Genomic DNA, 25,494 nt, shown 5'->3' with positions numbered 1-25,494 from the left:
GTCTTAATAAATGTTTGAGTTTTTTGAAAGTCAATGAATTAAATTCAGACGTAGAAGGAAGTTTTATTTTTAGTAACTGTAATTTGTGCTTAAAAGTAGATTTTATTTTGATGTTTAAAAAGTTTGCATTTCAAAGAAATAAAAAGGTAAAAAAAAACAAAAAAAATTCTCCTGAAAAAATCTTAAAATTTATAAAATATTACTTAATTTTGCTAAAAGGGGGAACATATCTGACTGACCCCTGCAGAAAACTGAATAGCTCCCTTAAAAAAGATGTATGTATATACTGTATATGTATATATATATATATATATATATATATATATATATATATATATATATATATATATATATATATAAATATATATATATATATTCATCTTTTTTAAGGGAGCGATCCAGTTTTCTTCAGGGGTCAGTCAGATGATTTCCATAGAGCCACTTTGCATCAGCAGCATCATGCTCCAGTGCTCTGGGAGACTTTATAGTCCTGAGACATGATGGCTGGATGATTGACAGCTGTCTCTGATTTCAGCACAAGCCACAGACGTCGTCCTCATCCAAACCATGACTTTGGTCTCCGTCCTCATCTGGACTGTCCTCTGCTGCTGCTGCTTGACAGGTAAAGTGCAGAGAATCCAACTCCTCTCCTCTATGAACATCAGTCCCTGTGAAATGAAGCCACAGAAGCATGAAGCTGCTTGATGTTTTTTTTTGTGTGTGTGTGTCCTCAGAGTCCAGAGGCCAGGTCACAGTGACTCAGCCTGGAGCAGTGAGCTCTGCTCCTGGAGGCACTGTCTCCATCCCATGTCGGACCAGTCAGAGAGTTTATAGTGGGAACTACCTGCACTGGTACCAGCAGAGAGATGGAGAAGCTCCTAAACTGCTCATTTATACAACTAGCACTCGACAATCAGGGACTCCAGATCGTTTTACAGGCAGTGGATCAAACAGTGACTTCACTCTGACCATCAGTGGAGTCCAGACTGAAGATGCAGCAGTTTACTACTGCCAGAGTTATCATGAGATCAACAGTCAGTATGTGTTCACACAGTGAAAAACAGTCGTACAAAAACCTCCCTGAGTCAGAGTGAAGAGGAACCACAGTGACTGCTGCAGCTGGAAGCTACTGCAGAGACTGATACACTTCACTGAGAATAGACACATTCAAGGCTATAACTTAATTTTGAGTAAATATATTATTTACATTTTTAAAATGTTGCAATCAAGTCTTTTTTAAATGAATAATTAAAACTATTATTATCATTGCAAAACTAGAGCCATGTTAAACATTTTTAAGACCTCTGAAACTCTAATCATGATCCAACTTTGAGCTCATCACCAACTTTTGTCTTAACTATCTGATATTTAGAAAAGTAATTGAATAAATGTGGTTCCCTTGTTGTGACAAATGGAACAACCAATAGAAAAAGTTTAATAATTCTGGCCATTGCATGACAACTTCAAGAAGGATGGTTGATGTTTGAGAAAATAATATCTTCACATTGACAAGTGTCCAGACCCCCTTCGAAAGACACGATTTGAGTAGTGAGTCTCAAAGTGGATTTCTCACTACGCAGATGATAACTTACATTACATTGAAAACAATATTAAGTCCTTTCAAGATTATCTTGGCAATAAAGGATAGTTTTGATGAAAACACCAACATTGTAAGAACCTTGTCATCTTCTCTAAAGCCATATGAAAGAAAATATTGATTTAAAAATGTTGTTTCAACCCAACATATTAATAAAGTGACTCCCATGAATGAAATGAGCAGTAGAGACTTTACTGATACAAATGAGACATGTTTTATTGTTCCAAGATCATGAAGACAAAGCAGGAAATGCTGCTGTGTGGACAGACAGAGAGAAGCGGAGACAGAGAGCAGACTGAGAGTCAAAGCAGTAGCAGAGTCCCAGTGAGTCAGGTCAGGACTGGGAACACTGGTCTCTCCTCAGTGTCTCTGACAGTGTAGCCTGGGAGCCCTGGCTGGCCTGGCAGGTGACAGTGGCCATTTCCCCCCACTGCTGTGCAGTGAGGCTCAGGGTGCTGCTCCAACTGTAGAGGCCGTCCTTCTCCAGCACCGCAGGGCTCCTGCTGTCCTCCCAGCTGCTGCTGCTGCTGCCGCTGCTGAGCAGCTTCCAGGACAGACTCCAGTCTGAGGGGAAGCCCTTGCTGGCCACACACAAGACTGTGGCCTTTCCCTGATCCAGTTGCTCAGTGGAGGGGGGCAGAACCGTCAGGGTGGGAGGGACATCACCTATAGGAGACAGCAATCAGTCACTCAGTCAAGCAGGAGACACCTGGACACCTTCACACTGTGAGAGTTCATCTGGTCCTCAGAGGAGTTTGTGTCAGCTGCCTTTTCTGCTCCACCAGTCACTGACTCACACATTGTTTCACTTCCTCTCAACAAGCTCCTCACGCACATCAGCACTCAGACAATCAACAGTCAGAAATGGGAAGAAATACACTTAAATGAAAATATCTTCAGTAAATCCATCAAAAGATGAACCACACATGTTGCACACACAAATGAATCAAAGTTAAAACAACTAAATATCTCTAGTGTGCAATTCAAAAGTGAGATTTTTCCAATTCTTCGATTCCGTATCCTTTTTTTAAACTGATTAAATAAACCTCACCAACAGGTTTTCACATTTCACAAGATTTTAACACAGTTTTCAAGTTTTTACCATCTCAACAAAGTCAAGTGCTCAAAATTCTAGTATTTCCGAACATGTAAAGAAAGTTCAGTGAAACAGCTCAGTATTAAAAAGTAACATGGACACAATCTGTGTTAAAATCAAAAAATATATTTATCATTTATAATACCAACAAACTGTATTTAAATTTTGAAAGTGGTAGATTTAAACTTTATGAGGAAACTTACGTCCAAGATCCAGTCTGGTTCCTCCACCAAAAGTCCACCGCAGTGATACAAAGTCATTGAGGCGCCGTACAAAAACCTCTCAGTGTAGAGAGACACGGCTCTCTGACTTTGACAAAGTCAACTGAACCCAAAATTCCTTCTAATTCAACAATTGAGGTCACTTCATTAAAATTATGAATTTTACACATCTTACTCAATGAAGTGATTAATTTCTGTGTAAACTTTCCTTTAAATTAATTTTTTGCCTCGAAACTTATAGTTTGTCTTCTGAAGACAAGTTGCTTGTTTAAAATTCGTGATTATTTCTCAACAATTGAGGATTTTAAAAGACAAAACAAAATAAATGAAACCGTTTCTGTTCAATAATGATTACATTTCAAAAGTTTACTTACGTCCAACAGCCAATCTGGTTCCTCCACCAAAAGGCCACCACAGTGATACAACGTCACTGAGGCGCTGTACAAAAACCCCTCAGTGTAGAGAGACACGGCTCTCTGACTTTGACAAATTCAGCTAAACACACATTTTTTTTAATCATGCAACTTAAGGACTAACATAATTATTTTCTCAATGCTTTCTGCCTGAATAAATTGATTTATTTTCTGTCCAAATTCCAAAATCTTTTAATTTTCTATTGCAATATCTTTTAATATCTAGAATTTGTAAAAATAAACAAATAGATTAAAAAAATAAGAATTTTTCCCCCTTGGGAAAAGTAAATATTTTAGAAAAATACAAAACGGAAAAGAGATAACAATTTCTTTTCAATAGTTTTGATTTTTTTTTTTACAAACTACTACTTATGTCTCCATCCAGTGTGGTTCCTCCACTGAAAGGCAACTGCAGTGAAACAAAGTCATTCAGACGCTGTCCAAAAACCTTTTAGTGGATGAGGGACATGACTCCCTGACTCTGACACACAATCAAGCAACTCACTCTGAAATGAATCATTCTTTGTAGATAGATAAAAACTGCACACACCATTAAGTTTGTGAAAACTTGGTCATGACCTGAATTTATTTTGAACAAATCAAATATTACTATTCACATTTCCCCTACGTTTTTACTTCAACCTGGACATGAAGTGTAATTCAACATTAGTATAAAAGTACCAGAGTCGATCAAAATTCCTGTTTCTATTAGGTAAGGTTTTTCAAATTGATCACTGAAAAGGAAATAGGTGTGCAAATACAATAAACACTGTGATACATATATATATAAAAGGTAGTTGTATTTCCTTTTAAACATAAATAAGCATAATAAAAATGCACAGCGGAAGATTCCAGAAGAGAGCGGTCCAGTTTTCTTCAGGGGTCAGTCAGATGATTTCCATAGAGCCACTTTGCATCAGCAGCATCATGCTCCAGTGCTCTGGGAGACTTTATAGTCCTGAGACATGATGGCTGGATGATTGACAGCTGTCTCTGATTTCAGCACAAGCCACAGACGTCGTCCTCATCCAAACCATGACTTTGGTCTCCGTCCTCATCTGGACTGTCCTCTGCTGCTGCTGCTTGACAGGTAAAGTGCAGAGAATCCAACTCCTCTCCTCTATGAACATCAGTCCCTGTGAAATGAAGCCACAGAAGCATGAAGCTGCTTGATGTTTTTTTTTTTTTGTGTGTCTCCTCAGAGTCCAGAGGCCAGGTCACAGTGACTCAGCCTGGAGCAGTGAGCTCTGCTCCTGGAGGCACCGTCTCCATCCCATGTCACATCAGTCAGAGTGTTCATGGTGGGAACCACTTGGCTTGGTACCAGCAGAGAGATGGAGAAACTCCTAAACTGCTCATTTATACAACTAGCACTCGACAATCAGGGACTCCAGATCGTTTTACAGGCAGTGGATCAAACACTGACTTCACTCTGACCATCAGTGGAGTCCAGACTGAAGATGCAGCAGTTTACTACTGTCAGAGTCTTCATAGCATCAACAGTCAGTGGCTGTTCACACAGTGAAAAACAGTCGTACAAAAACCTCCCTCAGTCAAATGGAAGAGGAACCACAGTGACTGCTGCAGCTGGAAGCTCCTGCAGAGACTGACACACTTCACTGATAATAGACACACACCAAGCTAAAGATACAATTAATTACATTTGGGATTTAGATTTTTTTTTTCTTTAAATAAGCATTGCAGTAAACTCTTTTTCAAAAACAAAAGCATGTTGCTGCTGTGAATTTAAAGCTATTGCTCAACATTTTGAAGACCCTGACTCTGAAACCCTAGAGTCTAATCAGGAATCATCCCTCACACTTGGAAAATTCTCCTGTAAAACCTTCAGTTTAGGCAATAAGAGATGAATCAACTACAGGCCAATTACCAACATTTGTTTCAACTTCCAGATATTGAAAAAACTTACAGTTTAAAAATTATTCACTTTTGATAAATATAATAAATCATGAAAAGCCTCAATGTCCTTCAACTAGAGTTCTCTATGACCTGTGAACAGTTTGATGTTCCAGGCCATTACATCACAATCAGTTGGTTGAAGGTTGGTATATGAGAAAAAAACGATTTTCTTCACGTTTACAAAAGAGTAGATTCACTTCACAGTGATAAATCTCCAGTTGGAGAGGCCTGATGTGAGTGGAGAGACTCAAAATAAATTCTATTTTGTTCTTGAAACAAAAAAAAGCATTTCACAGAAATAAAAATGTAAAAAAGAAAACAATTTCTCTTCAATAAATCTTATCATATTCACAAATTTTGAAAATATTACTTATTGTTGGTACAAGAGTCAACTTCAAAAAGTGACATTTCAGTCAAGATACAGTTTAACCAGTGAGGGTTTTTTTTTTCTTTCAGTTTTTCGTTTTTTATTTTATGATTTACACATGTTTTAGGCACTTTATAAAAATGGACAGAAAAACATTTATTCATCTTTTTTTCAGGGAGCGATCCAGTTTTCTTCAGGGGTCAGTCAGATGATTTCCATAGAGCCACTTTGCATCAGCAGCATCATGCTCCAGTGCTCTGGGAGACTTTATAGTCCTGAGACATGATGGCTGGATGATTGACAGCTGTCTCTGATTTCAGCACAAGCCACAGACGTCGTCCTCATCCAAACCATGACTTTGGTCTCCGTCCTCATCTGGACTGTCCTCTGCTGCTGCTGCTTGACAGGTAAAGTGCAGAGAATCCAACTCCTCTCCTCTATGAACATCAGTCCCTGTGAAATGAAGCCACAGAAGCATGAAGCTGCTTGATGATTTTGTGTGTGTGTGTGTGTCCTCAGAGTCCAGAGGCCAGGTCACACTGACTCAGCCTGGAGCAGTGAGCTCTGCTCCTGGAGGCACCGTCACCATCCCATGTCGGACCAGTCAGAGTGTTTATAATGGGGACCGCTTGGCTTGGTACCAGCAGAGAGATGGAGAAACTCCTAAACGGCTCATTTATACAACTAGCACTCGACAATCAGGGACTCCAGATCGTTTTACAGGCAGTGGATCAAACAGTGACTTCACTCTGACCATCAGTGGAGTCCAGACTGAAGATGCAGCAGTTTACTACTGCCAGGGTGAATTTAACATCAACAGTCAGTATGTGTTCACACAGTGAAAAAGAGTTGTAAAAAAACCTCCCTGAGTCAGAGTGAAGAGGAACCACAGTGACTGCTGCAGCTGGAAGCTACTGCAGAGACTGACACACTTCACTGAGAATAGACACATTCAAGGCTATAACTTAATTTTGAGTAAATATATTATTTAAAATTTTAAAATGTTGCTATCAAGTCTTTTTTAAATTAATAATTAAAACTATTATTATCATTGCAAAACTAGAGTCATGATAAACATTTTTAAGACCTCTGAAACTCTAATCATGAACCAAATTTGAGCTCATCACCAACTTTTGTCTTAACTATCTGATATTTAGAAAAGTAATTGAATAAATGCGGTTCCCTTGTTGTGACAAATGGAACAACCAATAGAAAAAGTTTAATAATTCTGGCCATTGCATGACAACTTCAAGAAGGATGGTTGATGTTTGAGAAAATAAAATCTTCACATTGACAAGTGTCCAGACCCCCTTCGAAAGACACGATTTGAGTAGTGAGTCTCAAAGTGGATTTCTCACTATGCAGATGATAACTTACACAACATTGAAAACAATATTAAGTCCTTTCAAGATTATCTTGGCAATAAAGGATAGTTTTGATGAAAACACCAATATTGTAAGAACCTTGTCATCTTCTCTAAAGCCATATGAAAAAAAATATTGATTTAAAAATGTTGTTTCAACCCAACATATTAATAAAGTGACTCCCATGAATGAAATGAGCAGTAGAGACTTTACTGATACAAATGAGACATGTTTTATTGTTCCAAGATCATGAAGACAAAGCAGGAAATGCTGCTGTGTGGACAGACAGAGAGAAGCGGAGACAGAGAGCAGACTGAGAGTCAAAGCAGTAGCAGAGTCCCAGTGAGTCAGGTCAGGACTGGGAACACTGGTCTCTCCTCAGTGTCTCTGACAGTGTAGCCTGGGAGCCCTGGCTGGCCTGGCAGGTGACAGTGGCCATTTCCCCCCACTGCTGTGCAGTGAGGCTCAGGGTGCTGCTCCAACTGTAGAGGCCGTCCTTCTCCAGCACCGCAGGGCTCCTGCTCTCATCCAAACTGCTGCTGCTGCCGCTGCTGCTGAGCAGCTTCCAGGACAGACTCCAGTCTGAGGGGAAGCCCTTGCTGGCCACACACAAGACTGTGGCCTTTCCCTGCTCCAGTTGCTCAGTGGAGGGGGGCAGAACCGTCAGGGTGGGAGGGACATCACCTATAGGAGACAGCAATCAGTCACTCAGTCAAGCAGGAGACACCTGGACACCTTCACACTGTGAGAGTTCATCTGGTCCTCAGAGGAGTTTGTGTCAGCTGCCTTTTCTGCTCCACCAGTCACTGACTCACACATTGTTTCACTTCCTCTCAACGAGCTCCTCACGCACATCAGCACTCAGACAATCAACAGTCAGAAATGGGAAGAAATACACTTAAATGAAAATATCTTCAGTAAATCCATCAAAAGATGAACCACACATGTTGCACACACAAATGAATCAAAGTTAAAACAACTAAATATCTCTTGTGTGCAATTCAAAAGTGAGATTTTTCCAATTCTTCGATTCCGTATCCTTTTTTTAAACTGATTAAATAAACCTCACCAACAGGTTTTCACATTTCACAAGATTTTAACACAGTTTTCAAGTTTTTACCATCTCAACAAAGTCAAGTGCTCAAAATTCTAGTATTTCCGAACATGTAAAGAAAGTTCAGTGAATTAGCTCAGTATTAAAAAGTAACATGGACACAATCTGTGTTAAAATCAAAAAATATATTTATCATTTATTATACCAACAAACTGTATTTAAATTTTGAAAGTGGTAGATTTAAACTTTATGAGGAAACTTACGTCCAAGATCCAGTCTGGTTCCTCCACCAAAAGTGGCCCACAGTGATACAAAGTCATTGAGGCGCCGTACAAAAACCTCCCAGTGTAGAGAGACACGGCTCTCTGACTTTGACAAAGTCAACTAAACCCCAAATTCCTCTAAAGGCTACATTGGTGCTACTTCATTAAAATGATTTGGACACGTGGTCTGGCTCAGTAAATTGATTATTGTCTGTGTGAATTTCATTGGAATTAAACTTTTTAATAGCAAACTTAGATTTTGGCCCCCAAAAACGAATGTTTCTTGTTCAAAATTATGATTTCAACTGGACAATTTTGGATTTCAAAAGACACAAAATGAAATAAATGAAAGAGTTTCTCTGAAATAGTGATTGCAATTATCAAGCTTTACTTACGTCCAAGATCCAGTCTGGTCCCTCCACCAAACGGGTACCACAGTGATACAAAGTCATTGAGGCGCCGTACAAAAACCCCTCAGTGTAGAGAGACACGGCTCTCTGACTTTGACAAAGTCAACTGAACCAGAAATGTGCCATCATGCGACTTGAGTATTAATTATCCAAGTTTTCCACTTTTTTTTCTGTCTGAATAAACTAATTAATTTTATTGCCAAAGTCAATTATTTTGTTAATGTAAACGAAAAAAAATTCATGGAAAAGTTGTTTCATGAACAATGCAAAAGTAAAAAGAGAAAACAATTTGTCTTCCATTGTAAAAGTGATATTTCAACATTTTTCTTTCCTTTCAACTTCCAATCTGGGTCGCCTACCAAAAGGCCATCACAGTGATACAAAGTCAATGAGGCACCATAAAAAACAAACAAACAAACAAACAAACAAACTGTAAAGAAGACCTTTATCTATATCTGAGTCCCTGATCTGTTGTTAGAATGAATTTGTCCAGAATTAAATGGAATAATTCTGACACTATACACAATGTTGAAACACTTTCATCTAAATAATGGAGCCTGTATTTGCTTTCAAACATTCAACAGCCATTTGAAAATGCATAAAATCGGAGTCCAAATCAACATCAGGACAAAGAAAATGACCTGTTTGAAAGAAAGCAATGCAGTTTTCTGCAGGGGTCAGTCAGATGATTTCCATAGAGCCACTTTGCATGAGCAGCATCATGCTCCAGTGCTCTGGGAGACTTTATAGTCCTGAGACATGATGGCTGGATGATTGACAGCTGTCTCTGATTTCAGCACAAGCCACAGACGTCGTCCTCATCCAAACCATGACTTTGGTCTCCGTCCTCATCTGGACTGTCCTCTGCTGCTGCTGCTTGACAGGTAAAGTGCAGAGAATCCAACTCCTCTCCTCTATGAACATCAGTCCCTGTGAAATGAAGCCACAGAAGCATGAAGCTGCTTGATGTTTTTTTTTGTGTGTGTGTGTGTCCTCAGAGTCCAGAGGCCAGGTCACAGTGACTCAGCCTGGAGCAGTGAGCTCTGCTCCTGGAGGCACCGTCACCATCCCATGTCGGATCAGTCAGAGTGTTTATAGTGGGAACTACTTGGCTTGGTACCTGCAGAGAGATGGAGAAACTCCTAAACTGCTCATTTATACAACTAGCACTCGACACTCAGGGACTTCAGATCGTTTTACAGGCAGTGGATCAAACAGTGACTTCACTCTGACCATCAGTGGAGTCCAGACTGAAGATGCAGCAGTTTACTACTGTCAGAGTTTCCATAGCATCAACAGTCAGTATGTGTTCAAACAGTGAAAAACAGTCGTACAAAAACCTCCCTCAGTCAAATGGAAGAGGAACCACAGTGACTGCTGCAGCTGGAAGCTCCTGCAGAGACTGACACACTTCACTGATAATAGACATACACCAAGCTAAAATTACAATTAATTACATTTGGGATTTAGATTTTTTTTTCCTTTAAATAAGCATTGCAGTAAACTCTTTTTCAAAAACAAAAGCATGTTGCTGCTGTGAATTTAAAGCTATTGCTCAACATTTTGAAGACCCTGACTCTGAAACCCTAGAGTCTAATCAGGAATCATCCCTCACACTTGGAAAATTCTCCTGTAAAACCTTCAGTTTAGGCAATAAGAGATGAATCAACAATAGGCCAATTACCAACATTTGTTTCAACTTCCAGATATTGAAAAAACTTACAGTTTAAAAATTATTCACTTTTGATAAATATAATAAATCATGAAAAGCCTCAATGTCCTTCAACCAGAGTTCTCTATGACCTGTGAACAGTTTGATGTTCCAGGCCATTACATCACAATCAGTAGATTGAAGGTTGGTATATGAGAAAAAAAAATCTTCTTCACGTTTACAAAAGAGTAGATTCACTTCACAGTGATAAATCTCCAGCTGGAGAGGCCTGATGTGAGTGGAGAGACTCAAAATAAATTCTATTTTGTTCTTGAAACAAAAAAAAGCATTTCACAGAAATAAAAATGTAAAAAAGAAAACAATTTCTCTTCAATAAATCTTATCATATTCACAAATTTCGAAAATATTACTTATTGTTGGTGCAAGAGACAACTTTGGATCAAAAAGTGAAATTTCAGTCAAGATACAGTTTAACCAGTGGGTTTTGTTTTTTTTTCTTTCAGTTTTTCAGTTGTTACTTTTTGATTTACACATTTTTTAGATGCTTTCTAACAGTGGACAGAAAAAACATTTATTCATCTTTTTGTAAGGGAGCTATTCAATTTTCTGCAGGGGTCAGTCAGATGATTTCCATAGAACGACTTTGCATGAGCAGCATCATGCTCCAGTGCTCTGGGAGACTTTATAGTCCTGAGACATGATGGCTGGATGATTGACAGCTGTCTCTGATTTCAGCACAAGCCACAGACGTCGTCCTCATCCAAACCATGACTTTGGTCTCCGTCCTCATCTGGACTGTCCTCTGCTGCTGCTGCTTGACAGGTAAAGTGCAGAGAATCCAACTCCTCTCCTCTATGAACATCAGTCCCTGTGAAATGAAGCCACAGAAGCATGAAGCTGCTTGATGTTTTTTTTTGTGTGTGTGTGTGTCCTCAGAGTCCAGAGGCCAGGTCACAGTGACTCAGCCTGGAGCAGTGAGCTCTGCTCCTGGAGGCACCGTCACCATCCCATGTCGGATCAGTCAGAGTGTTTATAGTGGGAACTACTTGGCTTGGTACCTGCAGAGAGATGGAGAAGCTCCTAAACTGCTCATTTATACAACTAGCACTCGACACTCAGGGACTTCAGATCGTTTTACAGGCAGTGGATCAAACAGTGACTTCACTCTGACCATCAGTGGAGTCCAGACTGAAGATGCAGCAGTTTACTACTGTCAGAGTTTCCATAGCATCAACAGTCAGTATGTGTTCAAACAGTGAAAAACAGTCGTACAAAAACCTCCCTCAGTCAAATGGAAGAGGAACCACAGTGACTGCTGCAGCTGGAAGCTCCTGCAGAGACTGACACACTTCACTGATAATAGACATACACCAAGCTAAAATTACAATTAATTACATTTGGGATTTAGATTTTTTTTTCCTTTAAATAAGCATTGCAGTAAACTCTTTTTCAAAAACAAAAGCATGTTGCTGCTGTGAATTTAAAGCTATTGCTCAACATTTTGAAGACCCTGACTCTGAAACCCTAGAGTCTAATCAGGAATCATCCCTCACACTTGGAAAATTCTCCTGTAAAACCTTCAGTTTAGGCAATAAGAGATGAATCAACAATAGGCCAATTACCAACATTTGTTTCAACTTCCAGATATTGAAAAAACTTACAGTTTAAAAATTATTCACTTTTGATAAATATAATAAATCATGAAAAGCCTCAATGTCCTTCAACCAGAGTTCTCTATGACCTGTGAACAGTTTGATGTTCCAGGCCATTACATCACAATCAGTAGATTGAAGGTTGGTATATGAGAAAAAAAAATCTTCTTCACGTTTACAAAAGAGTAGATTCACTTCACAGTGATAAATCTCCAGCTGGAGAGGCCTGATGTGAGTGGAGAGACTCAAAATAAATTCTATTTTGTTCTTGAAACAAAAAAAAGCATTTCACAGAAATAAAAATGTAAAAAAGAAAACAATTTCTCTTCAATAAATCTTATCATATTCACAAATTTCGAAAATATTACTTATTGTTGGTGCAAGAGACAACTTTGGATCAAAAAGTGAAATTTCAGTCAAGATACAGTTTAACCAGTGGGTTTTGTTTTTTTTTCTTTCAGTTTTTCAGTTGTTACTTTTTGATTTACACATTTTTTAGATGCTTTCTAACAGTGGACAGAAAAAACATTTATTCATCTTTTTGTAAGGGAGCTATTCAATTTTCTGCAGGGGTCAGTCAGATGATTTCCATAGAGCCACTTTGCATCAGCAGCATCATGCTCCAGTGCTCTGGGAGACTTTATAGTCCTGAGACATGATGGCTGGATGATTGACAGCTGTCTCTGATTTCAGCACAAGCCACAGACGTCGTCCTCATCCAAACCATGACTTTGGTCTCCGTCCTCATCTGGACTGTCCTCTGCTGCTGCTGCTTGACAGGTAAAGTGCAGAGAATCCAACTCCTCTCCTCTATGAACATCAGTCCCTGTGAAATGAAGCCACAGAAGCATGAAGCTGCTTGATGTTTTTTTTTGTGTGTGTGTGTGTCCTCAGAGTCCAGAGGCCAGGTCACAGTGACTCAGCCTGGAGCAGTGAGCTCTGCTCCTGGAGGCACCGTCTCCATCCCATGTCGGACCAGTCAGAGTGTTTATAGTGGGAACTACTTGGCTTGGTACCAGCAGAGAGATGGAGAAACTCCTAAACTGCTCATTTATACAACTAGCAATCGACACTCAGGGACTTCAGATCGTTTTACAGGCAGTGGATCAAACAGTGACTTCACTCTGACCATCAGTGGAGTCCAGACTGAAGATGCAGCAGTTTACTACTGTCAGAGTTTCCATGTCATCAACAGTCAGTATGTGTTCACACAGTGAAAAACAGTCGTACAAAAACCTCCCTGAGTCAGAGTGAAGAGGAACCACAGTGACTGCTGCAGCTGGAAGCTACTGCAGAGACTGATACACTTCACTGAGAATAGACACATTCTGAGCTAAAAAGCCTTGCAGTAAACCCTTTTAAAAACAAAAACATAACACATTGCTTCTGCTAATTCAAAGATTTAATTTTATTTAAGACCCTGATTCTGAAACTAATGTCTTATCTAGAATCATCCCTCACACTTGGAAAGTTCTCTTGTTAAACCTTCAGTTTAGGCAATAAGAGATGAATCAACAATAGGCCCATTCCCAACATTTTTTCAACTTCCAGATATTGAAAAATGTTACAGTTTAAAAATGATCAACTTCTTTTGATAAATATAATAAATCGTGAAAAGCCTCAATGTCCTTCAACTAGAGTTCTCTATGACCTGTGAACAGTTTGATGCTCCAGGCCATTACATCACAATCAGTTGATTTGAAGGTTGGTATATGAGAAAAAAAAAATCCTCTTTACGTCTACAAATGAGAAGGTTCCCTTCACAATGATAAATCTCCAGCTGGAGAGGCCAGAGGTGAGTGGAGAGACTCCAAGTGGATTTCTCATTATGCAGATGATAATACAAATTATATTAAAAACATGATGAAGTCTACTCAAGATTGTCTTAATTGTAATAAATAATTTGAATAAAAAACATAAACACTGTAAGAACATTACCATCTTCCCCACGAATAATGTGACAGAAATATATATTTGAAAATGTTTGTTTTACCCAAAATGAACGGATTGAAATGAATCAAACCAATACATCAACGATGAGACTTGCATGAATCAAATGAGCAGGAGAGACTTTACTGCTGTACGCATGAGACATTTTTAATTGTTCCAAAATCATGACGACACGGCTGTCTGACTTTAACAAAGTAATTTGAAATCCAAATTTTTGATGATGCCACACATACTGTCAAATAAAATGCATTAGTTACTGGGAGTCAATTAGCTTCTTGATGTAGAAGGAAAAGTTTTCTTTTTAGTAAGTGTAATTTTTTCACAAAAATAAAAAGGTAAAAAAATAAATGAATCTCTCTTCAAAAAATGTTATCATTTTCACAAATTTCAAAAATATTACTTATTGTTGGTAAAAGGGCCAACTGTAGTTCAAAAAGTGGCATGCCAGTCAAGATACAGTGTCACCTCTGAGACATTTATTATTTTTTTTTTTTAATTTTTCATTTTAAATTTACACATTTTTAAACACTATGTAACACTAGACAACAAAAAAAGATATATATTCATTTTTTATTTTTTTTATTTTTTTAAGGGAGCTATTAAGTTTTCTGCAGGGGTCAGTCAGATGATTTCCATAGAGCCACTTTGCATGAGCAGCATCATGCTCCAGTGCTCTGGGAGACTTTATAGTCCTGAGACATGATGGCTGGATGATTGACAGCTGTCTCTGATTTCAGCACAAGCCACAGACGTCGTCCTCATCCAAACCATGACTTTGGTCTCCGTCCTCATCTGGACTGTCCTCTGCTGCTGCTGCTTGACAGGTAAAGTGCAGAGAATCCAACTCCTCTCCTCTATGAACATCAGTCCCTGTGAAATGAAGCCACAGAAGCATGAAGCTGCTTGATGTTTTTTTTTGTGTGTGTGTGTGTCCTCAGAGTCCAGAGGCCAGGTCACAGTGACTCAGCCTGGAGCAGTGAGCTCTGCTCCTGGAGGCACTGTCTCCATCCCATGTCACATCAGTCAGAGTGTTTATAATGGGAACTACCTGCACTGGTACCAGCAGAGAGATGGAGAAGCTCCTAAACTGCTCATTTATACAACTAGCACTCGAGAATCAGGGACTCCAGATCGTTTTACAGGCAGTGGATCAAACAGTGACTTCACTCTGACCATCAGTGGAGTCCAGACTGAAGATGCAGCAGTTTACTACTGCCAGAGTTATCATGAGATCAACAGTCAGGATGTGTTCACACAGTGAAAAACAGTCGTACAAAAACCTCCCTGAGTCAGAGTGAAGAGGAACCACAGTGACTGCTGCAGCTGGAAGCTACTGCAGAGACTGATACACTTCACTGAGAATAGACACATTCAAGGCTATAACTTAATTTTGAGTAAATATATTATTTACATTTTTAAAATGTTGCAATCAAGTCTTTTTTAAATGAATAATTAAAACTATTATTATCATTGCAAAACTAGAGTCATGATAAACATTTTTAAGACCTCTGAAACTCTAATCATGATCCAACTTTGAGCTCATCACCAACTTTTGTCTTAACTATCTGATATTTAGAAAAGTAATTGAATAAATGCGGTTCCCTTGTTGTGACAAATGGAACAACCAATAGAAAAAGTTTAATAATTCTGGCCATTGCATGACAACTTCAAGAAGGATGGTTGATGTTTGAGAAAATAATATCTTCACATTGACAAGTGTCCAGACCCCCTTCGAAAGACACGATTTGAGTAGTGAGTCTCAAAGTGGATTTCTCACTACGCAGATGATAACTTACATTACATTGAAAACAATATTAAGTCCTTTCAAGATTATCTTGGCAATAAAGGATAGTTTTGATGAAAACACCAACATTGTAAGAACCTTGTCATCTTCTCTAAAGCCATATGAAAGAAAATATTGATTTAAAAATGTTGTTTCAACCCAACATATTAATAAAGTGACTCCCATGAATGAAATGAGCAGTAGAGACTTTACTGATACAAATGAGACATGTTTTATTGTTCCAAGATCATGAAGACAAAGCAGGAAATGCTGCTGTGTGGACAGACAGAGAGAAGCGGAGACAGAGAGCAGACTGAGAGTCAAAGCAGTAGCAGAGTCCCAGTGAGTCAGGTCAGGACTGGGAACACTGGTCTCTCCTCAGTGTCTCTGACAGTGTAGCCTGGGAGCCCTGGCTGGCCTGGCAGGTGACAGTGGCCATTTCCCCCCACTGCTGTGCAGTGAGGCTCAGGGTGCTGCTCCAACTGTAGAGGCCGTCCTTCTCCAGCACCGCAGGGCTCCTGCTCTCATCCAAACTGCTGCTGCTGCCGCTGCTGCTGAGCAGCTTCCAGGACAGACTCCAGTCTGAGGGGAAGCCCTTGCTGGCCACACACAAGACTGTGGCCTTTCCCTGATCCAGTTGCTCAGTGGAGGGGGGCAGAACCGTCAGGGTGGGAGGGACATCACCTATAGGAGACAGCAATCAGTCACTCAGTCAAGCAGGAGACACCTGGACACCTTCACACTGTGAGAGTTCATCTGGTCCTCAGAGGAGTTTGTGTCAGCTGCCTTTTCTGCTCCACCAGTCACTGACTCACACATTGTTTCACTTCCTCTCAACGAGCTCCTCACGCACATCAGCACTCAGACAATCAACAGTCAGAAATGGGAAGAAATACACTTAAATGAAAATAACTTCAGTAAATCCATCAAAAGATGAACCACACATGTTGCACACACAAATGAATCAAAGTTAAAACAACTAAATATCTCTTGTGTGCAATTCAAAAGTGAGATTTTTCCAATTCTTCGATTCCGTATCCTTTTTTTAAACTGATTAAATAAACCTCACCAACAGGTTTTCACATTTCACAAGATTTTAACACAGTTTTCAAGTTTTTACCATCTCAACAAAGTCAAGTGCTCAAAATTCTAGTATTTCCGAACATGTAAAGAAAGTTCAGTGAATTAGCTCAGTATTAAAAAGTAACATGGACACAATCTGTGTTAAAATCAAAAAATATATTTATCATTTATTATACCAACAAACTGTATTTAAATTTTGAAAGTGGTAGATTTAAACTTTATGAGGAAACTTACGTCCAAGATCCAGTCTGGTTCCTCCACCAAAAGTCCACCACAGTGATACAAAGTCATTGAGGCGCCGTACAAAAACCCCTCAGTGTAGAGAGACACGGCTCTCTGACTTTGACAAAGTCAACTGAACCCAAAATTCCTTCTAATTCAACAATTGAGGTCACTTCATTAAAATTATGAATTTTACACATCTTACTCAATGAAGTGATTAATTTCTGTGTAAACTTTCCTTTAAATTAATTTTTTGCCTCGAAACTTATAGTTTGTCTTCTGAAGACAAGTTGCTTGTTTAAAATTCGTGATTATTTCTCGACAATTGAGGATTTTAAAAGACAAAACAAAATAAATGAAACCGTTTCTGTTCAATAATGATTACATTTCAAAAGTTTACTTACGTCCAACAGCCAATCTGGTTCCTCCACCAAAAGGCAACCACAGTGATACAACGTCACTGAGGCGCTGTACAAAAACCCCTCAGTGTAGAGAGACACGGCTCTCTGACTTTGACAAATTCAGCTAAACACACATTTTTTTTTAATCATGCAACTTAAGGACTAACATAATTATTTTCTCAATGCTTTCTGCCTGAATAAATTGATTTATTTTCTGTCCAAATTCCAAAATCCTTTAATTTTCTATTGCAATATCTTTTAATATCTAGAATTTGTAAAAATAAACAAATAGATTAAAAAAATAAGAATTTTTCCCCCTTGGGAAAAGTAAATATTTTAGAAAAATACAAAACGGAAAAGAGATAACAATTTCTTTTCAATAGTTTTGATTTTTTTTTACAAACTACTACTTATGTCTCCATCCAGTGTGGTTCCTCCACTGAAAGGCAACTGCAGTGAAACAAAGTCATTCAGACGCTGTCCAAAAACCTTTTAGTGGATGAGGGACATGACTCCCTGACTCTGACACACAATCAAGCAACTCACTCTGAAATGAATCATTCTTTGTAGATAGATAAAAACTGCACACACCATTAAGTTTGTGAGAACTTGGTCATGACCTGATTTTATTTTGAACAAATCAAATATTACTATTCACATTTCCCCTACGTTTTTACTTCAACCTGGACATGAAGTGTAATTCAACATTAGTATAAAAGTACCAGAGTCGATCAAAATTCCTGTTTCTATTAGGTAAGGTTTTTCAAATTGATCACTGAAAAGGAAATAGGTGTGCAAATACAATAAACACTGTGATACATATATATATAAAAGGTAGTTGTATTTCCTTTTAAACATAAATAAGCATAATAAAAATGCACAGCGGAAGATTCCAGAAGGGAGCGATCCAGTTTTCTGCAGGGGTCAGTCAGATGATTTCCATAGAGCCACTTTGCATGAGCAGCATCATGCTCCAGTGCTCTGGGAGACTTTATAGTCCTGAGACATGATGGCTGGATGATTGACAGCTGTCTCTGATTTCAGCACAAGCCACAGACGTCGTCCTCATCCAAACCATGACTTTGGTCTCCGTCCTCATCTGGACTGTCCTCTGCTGCTGCTGCTTGACAGGTAAAGTGCAGAGAATCCAACTCCTCTCCTCTATGAACATCAGTCCCTGTGAAATGAAGCCACAGAAGCATGAAGCTGCTTGATGTTTTTGTGTGTGTGTGTGTGTGTGTGTGTGTGTGTGTCCTCAGAGTCCAGAGGCCAGGTCACAGTGACTCAGCCTGGAGCAGTGAGCTCTGCTCCTGGAGGCACCGTCTCCATCCCATGTCGGACCAGTCAGAGTGTTCATAGTGGGAACCACTTGGCTTGGTACCAGCAGAGAGATGGAGAAACTCCTAAACTGCTCATTTATTATGCTAGCACTCGACACTCAGGAACTCCAGATCGCTTTACAGGCAGTGGATCAAACAGTGACTTCACTCTGACCATCAGTGGAGTCCAGACTGAAGATGCAGCAGTTTACTACTGTCAGAGTTTCCATGTCATCAACAGTCAGTATGTGTTCACACAGTGAAAAAGAGTCGTACAAAAACCTCCCTGAGTCAGAGTGAAGAGGAACCACAGTGACTGCTGCAGCTGGAAGCTACTGCAGAGACTGACACACTTCACTGAAATTCGACACAGACAAATTTAAAATTTGGAATTTTTCACATTCTGGATTCATTTAAAAAATAAAATTAGAATAAATCCTTCAAAAAAAGTAAACACATTATTATTGAAGATCTAGAGCCATTGGAAATTTTAAGACCGTTCCTCTGAAACACTAATCTCTTTTCAGAAGTCAGACATAAACTAATGAAATGCTCACCACCAACTTTTGTTTTCGTTATCACATATTTAAAAGAGTTGTTCAGTAAAAGTGATTCACTTCTTGAGATAAATCAATAAAATCAGAAAGCCTAGTTACCCTTTAACTATTGTTGTCATTGAACAGTGAACAAAGTTTGATGTTCCAGGCCATTGCATCACAGTCGATTTATTGAAGGTTGGTATATGAGAAAAAAAAAAATCTTCTCAAATACCAATGAGAAGATTCCCTTCACAATGATAAATCTTCAGCTGGAGAGGCCTGATGTGAGTGGACAGACTCCAAGTGGATTTCTCATGATGCAGATGATAACTGAAATTAAATTGAAAACACAATGAAGTCTCCTCAAGATTGTCTTCATTATAAAGAATTATTTCAATAAAGCATAAACACTGTAAGAACATTAGAATTTTTTAAAATATAAAAATGTTTATTTTACCCAAAATGAAAGCAGTTAAATTAAAATTTCGATCCAACATATTAATGATGAGACTTGTATGAATCAAAGGAGCAGTAAAGAATATTCTGTTGTACAAGAGACATTTTTAATTGTTCCTAAGTCATGACGACACGGCTCTTTGACTTCAACAAAGTCAGTTGAATCCCAAATTTTGATAATACCACAAAATATACATTTTAAAAATGCTTTGTCTTAATAAATGTTTGAGTTTTTTGAAAGTCAATGAATTAAATTCAGACGTAGAAGGAAGTTTTATTTTTAGTAACTGTAATTTGTGCTTAAAAGTAGATTTTATTTTGATGTTTAAAAAGTTTGCATTTCAAAGAAATAAAAAGGTAAAAAAAAACAAAAAAAATTCTCCTGAAAAAATCTTAAAATTTATAAAATATTACTTAATTTTGCTAAAAGGGGGAACATATCTGACTGACCCCTGCAGAAAACTGAATAGCTCCCTTAAAAAAGATGTATGTATATACTGTATATGTATATATATATATATATATATATATATATATATATATATATATATATATATATATATATATATATATATATATATATATATATATAAATATAAATATATATATATATATTCATCTTTTTTAAGGGAGCGATCCAGTTTTCTTCAGGGGTCAGTCAGATGATTTCCATAGAGCCACTTTGCATGAGCAGCATCATGCTCCAGTGCTCTGTGAGACTTTATAGTCCTGAGACATGATGGCTGGATGATTGACAGCTGTCTCTGATTTCAGCACAAGCCACAGACGTCGTCCTCATCCAAACCATGACTTTGGTCTCCGTCCTCATCTGGACTGTCCTCTGCTGCTGCTGCTTGACAGGTAAAGTGCAGAGAATCCAACTCCTCTCCTCTATGAACATCAGTCCCTGTGAAATGAAGCCACAGAAGCATGAAGCTGCTTGATGTTTTTTTTTGTGTGTGTGTGTCCTCAGAGTCCAGAGGCCAGGTCACAGTGACTCAGCCTGGAGCAGTGAGCTCTGCTCCTGGAGGCACTGTCTCCATCCCATGTCGGACCAGTCAGAGAGTTTATAGTGGGAACTACCTGCACTGGTACCAGCAGAGAGATGGAGAAGCTCCTAAACTGCTCATTTATACAACTAGCACTCGACAATCAGGGACTCCAGATCGTTTTACAGGCAGTGGATCAAACAGTGACTTCACTCTGACCATCAGTGGAGTCCAGACTGAAGATGCAGCAGTTTACTACTGCCAGAGTTATCATGAGATCAACAGTCAGTATGTGTTCACACAGTGAAAAACAGTCGTACAAAAACCTCCCTGAGTCAGAGTGAAGAGGAACCACAGTGACTGCTGCAGCTGGAAGCTACTGCAGAGACTGATACACTTCACTGAGAATAGACACATTCAAGGCTATAACTTAATTTTGAGTAAATATATTATTTACATTTTTAAAATGTTGCAATCAAGTCTTTTTTAAATGAATAATTAAAACTATTATTATCATTGCAAAACTAGAGCCATGTTAAACATTTTTAAGACCTCTGAAACTCTAATCATGATCCAACTTTGAGCTCATCACCAACTTTTGTCTTAACTATCTGATATTTAGAAAAGTAATTGAATAAATGTGGTTCCCTTGTTGTGACAAATGGAACAACCAATAGAAAAAGTTTAATAATTCTGGCCATTGCATGACAACTTCAAGAAGGATGGTTGATGTTTGAGAAAATAATATCTTCACATTGACAAGTGTCCAGACCCCCTTCGAAAGACACGATTTGAGTAGTGAGTCTCAAAGTGGATTTCTCACTACGCAGATGATAACTTACATTACATTGAAAACAATATTAAGTCCTTTCAAGATTATCTTGGCAATAAAGGATAGTTTTGATGAAAACACCAACATTGTAAGAACCTTGTCATCTTCTCTAAAGCCATATGAAAGAAAATATTGATTTAAAAATGTTGTTTCAACCCAACATATTAATAAAGTGACTCCCATGAATGAAATGAGCAGTAGAGACTTTACTGATACAAATGAGACATGTTTTATTGTTCCAAGATCATGAAGACAAAGCAGGAAATGCTGCTGTGTGGACAGACAGAGAGAAGCGGAGACAGAGAGCAGACTGAGAGTCAAAGCAGTAGCAGAGTCCCAGTGAGTCAGGTCAGGACTGGGAACACTGGTCTCTCCTCAGTGTCTCTGACAGTGTAGCCTGGGAGCCCTGGCTGGCCTGGCAGGTGACAGTGGCCATTTCCCCCCACTGCTGTGCAGTGAGGCTCAGGGTGCTGCTCCAACTGTAGAGGCCGTCCTTCTCCAGCACCGCAGGGCTCCTGCTGTCCTCCCAGCTGCTGCTGCTGCTGCCGCTGCTGAGCAGCTTCCAGGACAGACTCCAGTCTGAGGGGAAGCCCTTGCTGGCCACACACAAGACTGTGGCCTTTCCCTGATCCAGTTGCTCAGTGGAGGGGGGCAGAACCGTCAGGGTGGGAGGGACATCACCTATAGGAGACAGCAATCAGTCACTCAGTCAAGCAGGAGACACCTGGACACCTTCACACTGTGAGAGTTCATCTGGTCCTCAGAGGAGTTTGTGTCAGCTGCCTTTTCTGCTCCACCAGTCACTGACTCACACATTGTTTCACTTCCTCTCAACAAGCTCCTCACGCACATCAGCACTCAGACAATCAACAGTCAGAAATGGGAAGAAATACACTTAAATGAAAATATCTTCAGTAAATCCATCAAAAGATGAACCACACATGTTGCACACACAAATGAATCAAAGTTAAAACAACTAAATATCTCTTGTGTGCAATTCAAAAGTGAGATTTTTCCAATTCTTCGATTCCGTATCCTTTTTTTAAACTGATTAAATAAACCTCACCAACAGGTTTTCACATTTCACAAGATTTTAACACAGTTTTCAAGTTTTTACCATCTCAACAAAGTCAAGTGCTCAAAATTCTAGTATTTCCGAACATGTAAAGAAAGTTCAGTGAAACAGCTCAGTATTAAAAAGTAACATGGACACAATCTGTGTTAAAATCAAAAAATATATTTATCATTTATAATACCAACAAACTGTATTTAAATTTTGAAAGTGGTAGATTTAAACTTTATGAGGAAACTTACGTCCAAGATCCAGTCTGGTTCCTCCACCAAAAGTCCACCGCAGTGATACAAAGTCATTGAGGCGCCGTACAAAAACCTCTCAGTGTAGAGAGACACGGCTCTCTGACTTTGACAAAGTCAACTGAACCCAAAATTCCTTCTAATTCAACAATTGAGGTCACTTCATTAAAATTATGAATTTTACACATCTTACTCAATGAAGTGATTAATTTCTGTGTAAACTTTCCTTTAAATTAATTTTTTGCCTCGAAACTTATAGTTTGTCTTCTGAAGACAAGTTGCTTGTTTAAAATTCGTGATTATTTCTCAACAATTGAGGATTTTAAAAGACAAAACAAAATAAATGAAACCGTTTCTGTTCAATAATGATTACATTTCAAAAGTTTACTTACGTCCAACAGCCAATCTGGTTCCTCCACCAAAAGGCAACCACAGTGATACAACGTCACTGAGGCGCTGTACAAAAACCCCTCAGTGTAGAGAGACACGGCTCTCTGACTTTGACAAATTCAGCTAAACACACATTTTTTTTAATCATGCAACTTAAGGACTAACATAATTATTTTCTCAATGCTTTCTGCCTGAATAAATTGATTTATTTTCTGTCCAAATTCCAAAATCTTTTAATTTTCTATTGCAATATCTTTTAATATCTAGAATTTGTAAAAATAAACAAATAGATTAAAAAAATAAGAATTTTTCCCCCTTGGGAAAAGTAAATATTTTAGAAAAATACAAAACGGAAAAGAGATAACAATTTCTTTTCAATAGTTTTGATTTTTTTTTTACAAACTACTACTTATGTCTCCATCCAGTGTGGTTCCTCCACTGAAAGGCAACTGCAGTGAAACAAAGTCATTCAGACGCTGTCCAAAAACCTTTTAGTGGATGAGGGACATGACTCCCTGACTCTGACACACAATCAAGCAACTCACTCTGAAATGAATCATTCTTTGTAGATAGATAAAAACTGCACACACCATTAAGTTTGTGAAAACTTGGTCATGACCTGAATTTATTTTGAACAAATCAAATATTACTATTCACATTTCCCCTACGTTTTTACTTCAACCTGGACATGAAGTGTAATTCAACATTAGTATAAAAGTACCAGAGTCGATCAAAATTCCTGTTTCTATTAGGTAAGGTTTTTCAAATTGATCACTGAAAAGGAAATAGGTGTGCAAATACAATAAACACTGTGATACATATATATATAAAAGGTAGTTGTATTTCCTTTTAAACATAAATAAGCATAATAAAAATAGACAGCGGAAGATTCCAGAAGAGAGCGGTCCAGTTTTCTTCAGGGGTCAGTCAGATGATTTCCATAGAGCCACTTTGCATCAGCAGCATCATGCTCCAGTGCTCTGGGAGACTTTATAGTCCTGAGACATGATGGCTGGATGATTGACAGCTGTCTCTGATTTCAGCACAAGCCACAGACGTCGTCCTCATCCAAACCATGACTTTGGTCTCCGTCCTCATCTGGACTGTCCTCTGCTGCTGCTGCTTGAAAGGTAAAGTGCAGAGAATCCAACTCCTCTCCTCTATGAACATCAGTCCCTGTGAAATGAAGCCACAGAAGCATGAAGCTGCTTGATGATTTTGTGTGTGTGTGTGTGTCCTCAGAGTCCAGAGGCCAGGTCACAGTGACTCAGCCTGGAGCAGTGAGCTCTGCTCCTGGAGGCACCGTCTCCATCCCATGTCGGACCAGTCACAGGGTTAATGATGGGGAAGACTTGCACTGGTACCAGCAGAGAGATGGAGAAACTCCTAAACTGCTCATTTATACAACTAGCACTCGATACTCAGGAACTCCAGATCGTTTTACAGGCAGTGGATCAAACACTGACTTCACTCTGACCATCAGTGGAGTCCAGACTGAAGATGCAGCAGTTTACTACTGTCAGAGTCTTCATAGCATCAACAGTCAGTGGCTGTTCACACAGTGAAAAACAGTCGTACAAAAACCTCCCTCAGTCAAATGGAAGAGGAACCACAGTGACTGCTGCAGCTGGAAGCTCCTGCAGAGACTGACACACTTCACTGATAATAGACACACACCAAGCTAAAGATACAATTAATTACATTTGGGATTTAGATTTTTTTTTTCTTTAAATAAGCATTGCAGTAAACTCTTTTTCAAAAACAAAAGCATGTTGCTGCTGTGAATTTAAAGCTATTGCTCAACATTTTGAAGACCCTGACTCTGAAACCCTAGAGTCTAATCAGGAATCATCCCTCACACTTGGAAAATTCTCCTGTAAAACCTTCAGTTTAGGCAATAAGAGATGAATCAACTACAGGCCAATTACCAACATTTGTTTCAACTTCCAGATATTGAAAAAACTTACAGTTTAAAAATTATTCACTTTTGATAAATATAATAAATCATGAAAAGCCTCAATGTCCTTCAACTAGAGTTCTCTATGACCTGTGAACAGTTTGATGTTCCAGGCCATTACATCACAATCAGTTGGTTGAAGGTTGGTATATGAGAAAAAAACGATTTTCTTCACGTTTACAAAAGAGTAGATTCACTTCACAGTGATAAATCTCCAGTTGGAGAGGCCTGAT

The 25,494-nt window shown here is 38.7% G+C and overlaps 5 gene segments (V, D, J or C); 1 reads left to right on the top strand and 4 right to left on the bottom strand.

The window, feature by feature from the left end:
* Window positions 1-1,787: 1,787 nt before the first annotated feature.
* On the bottom strand, window positions 1,788-4,627 carry LOC142899130 (Ig kappa-b4 chain C region-like). The segment is given in 3 exon segments: window positions 1,788-2,263; window positions 2,897-2,974; window positions 4,591-4,627. Coding segments are annotated over 3 exon segments (447 nt in total).
* A 2,556-nt stretch (window positions 4,628-7,183) lies between these two features.
* LOC142899129 (Ig kappa-b4 chain C region-like) lies at window positions 7,184-10,533 on the bottom strand. The segment is given in 3 exon segments: window positions 7,184-7,659; window positions 8,688-8,765; window positions 10,506-10,533. Coding segments are annotated over 3 exon segments (438 nt in total).
* Window positions 10,534-15,967: 5,434 nt separating this feature from the next.
* Window positions 15,968-17,264, bottom strand: LOC142899128 (Ig kappa-b4 chain C region-like). The segment is given in 3 exon segments: window positions 15,968-16,443; window positions 17,077-17,154; window positions 17,261-17,264. Coding segments are annotated over 3 exon segments (414 nt in total).
* A 1,241-nt stretch (window positions 17,265-18,505) lies between these two features.
* Window positions 18,506-20,045, top strand: LOC142899230 (Ig kappa chain V region K16-167-like). The segment is given in 2 exon segments: window positions 18,506-18,596; window positions 18,725-20,045. Coding segments are annotated over 2 exon segments (378 nt in total).
* Window positions 20,046-21,805: 1,760 nt separating this feature from the next.
* On the bottom strand, window positions 21,806-25,379 carry LOC142899126 (Ig kappa-b4 chain C region-like). The segment is given in 3 exon segments: window positions 21,806-22,281; window positions 22,915-22,992; window positions 25,352-25,379. Coding segments are annotated over 3 exon segments (438 nt in total).
* Window positions 25,380-25,494: the final 115 nt, after the last annotated feature.

This window comes from Nelusetta ayraudi, unplaced genomic scaffold (assembly GCF_046127955.1).
Source record: "Nelusetta ayraudi isolate G7.1 ecotype Tasmania unplaced genomic scaffold, CSIRO-AGI_Nayr_v1 ptg000071l, whole genome shotgun sequence".
Classification (NCBI taxonomy): Eukaryota; Metazoa; Chordata; class Actinopteri; order Tetraodontiformes; family Monacanthidae; genus Nelusetta; species Nelusetta ayraudi.
This window is presented reverse-complemented; position numbering and strand designations above follow the sequence as displayed.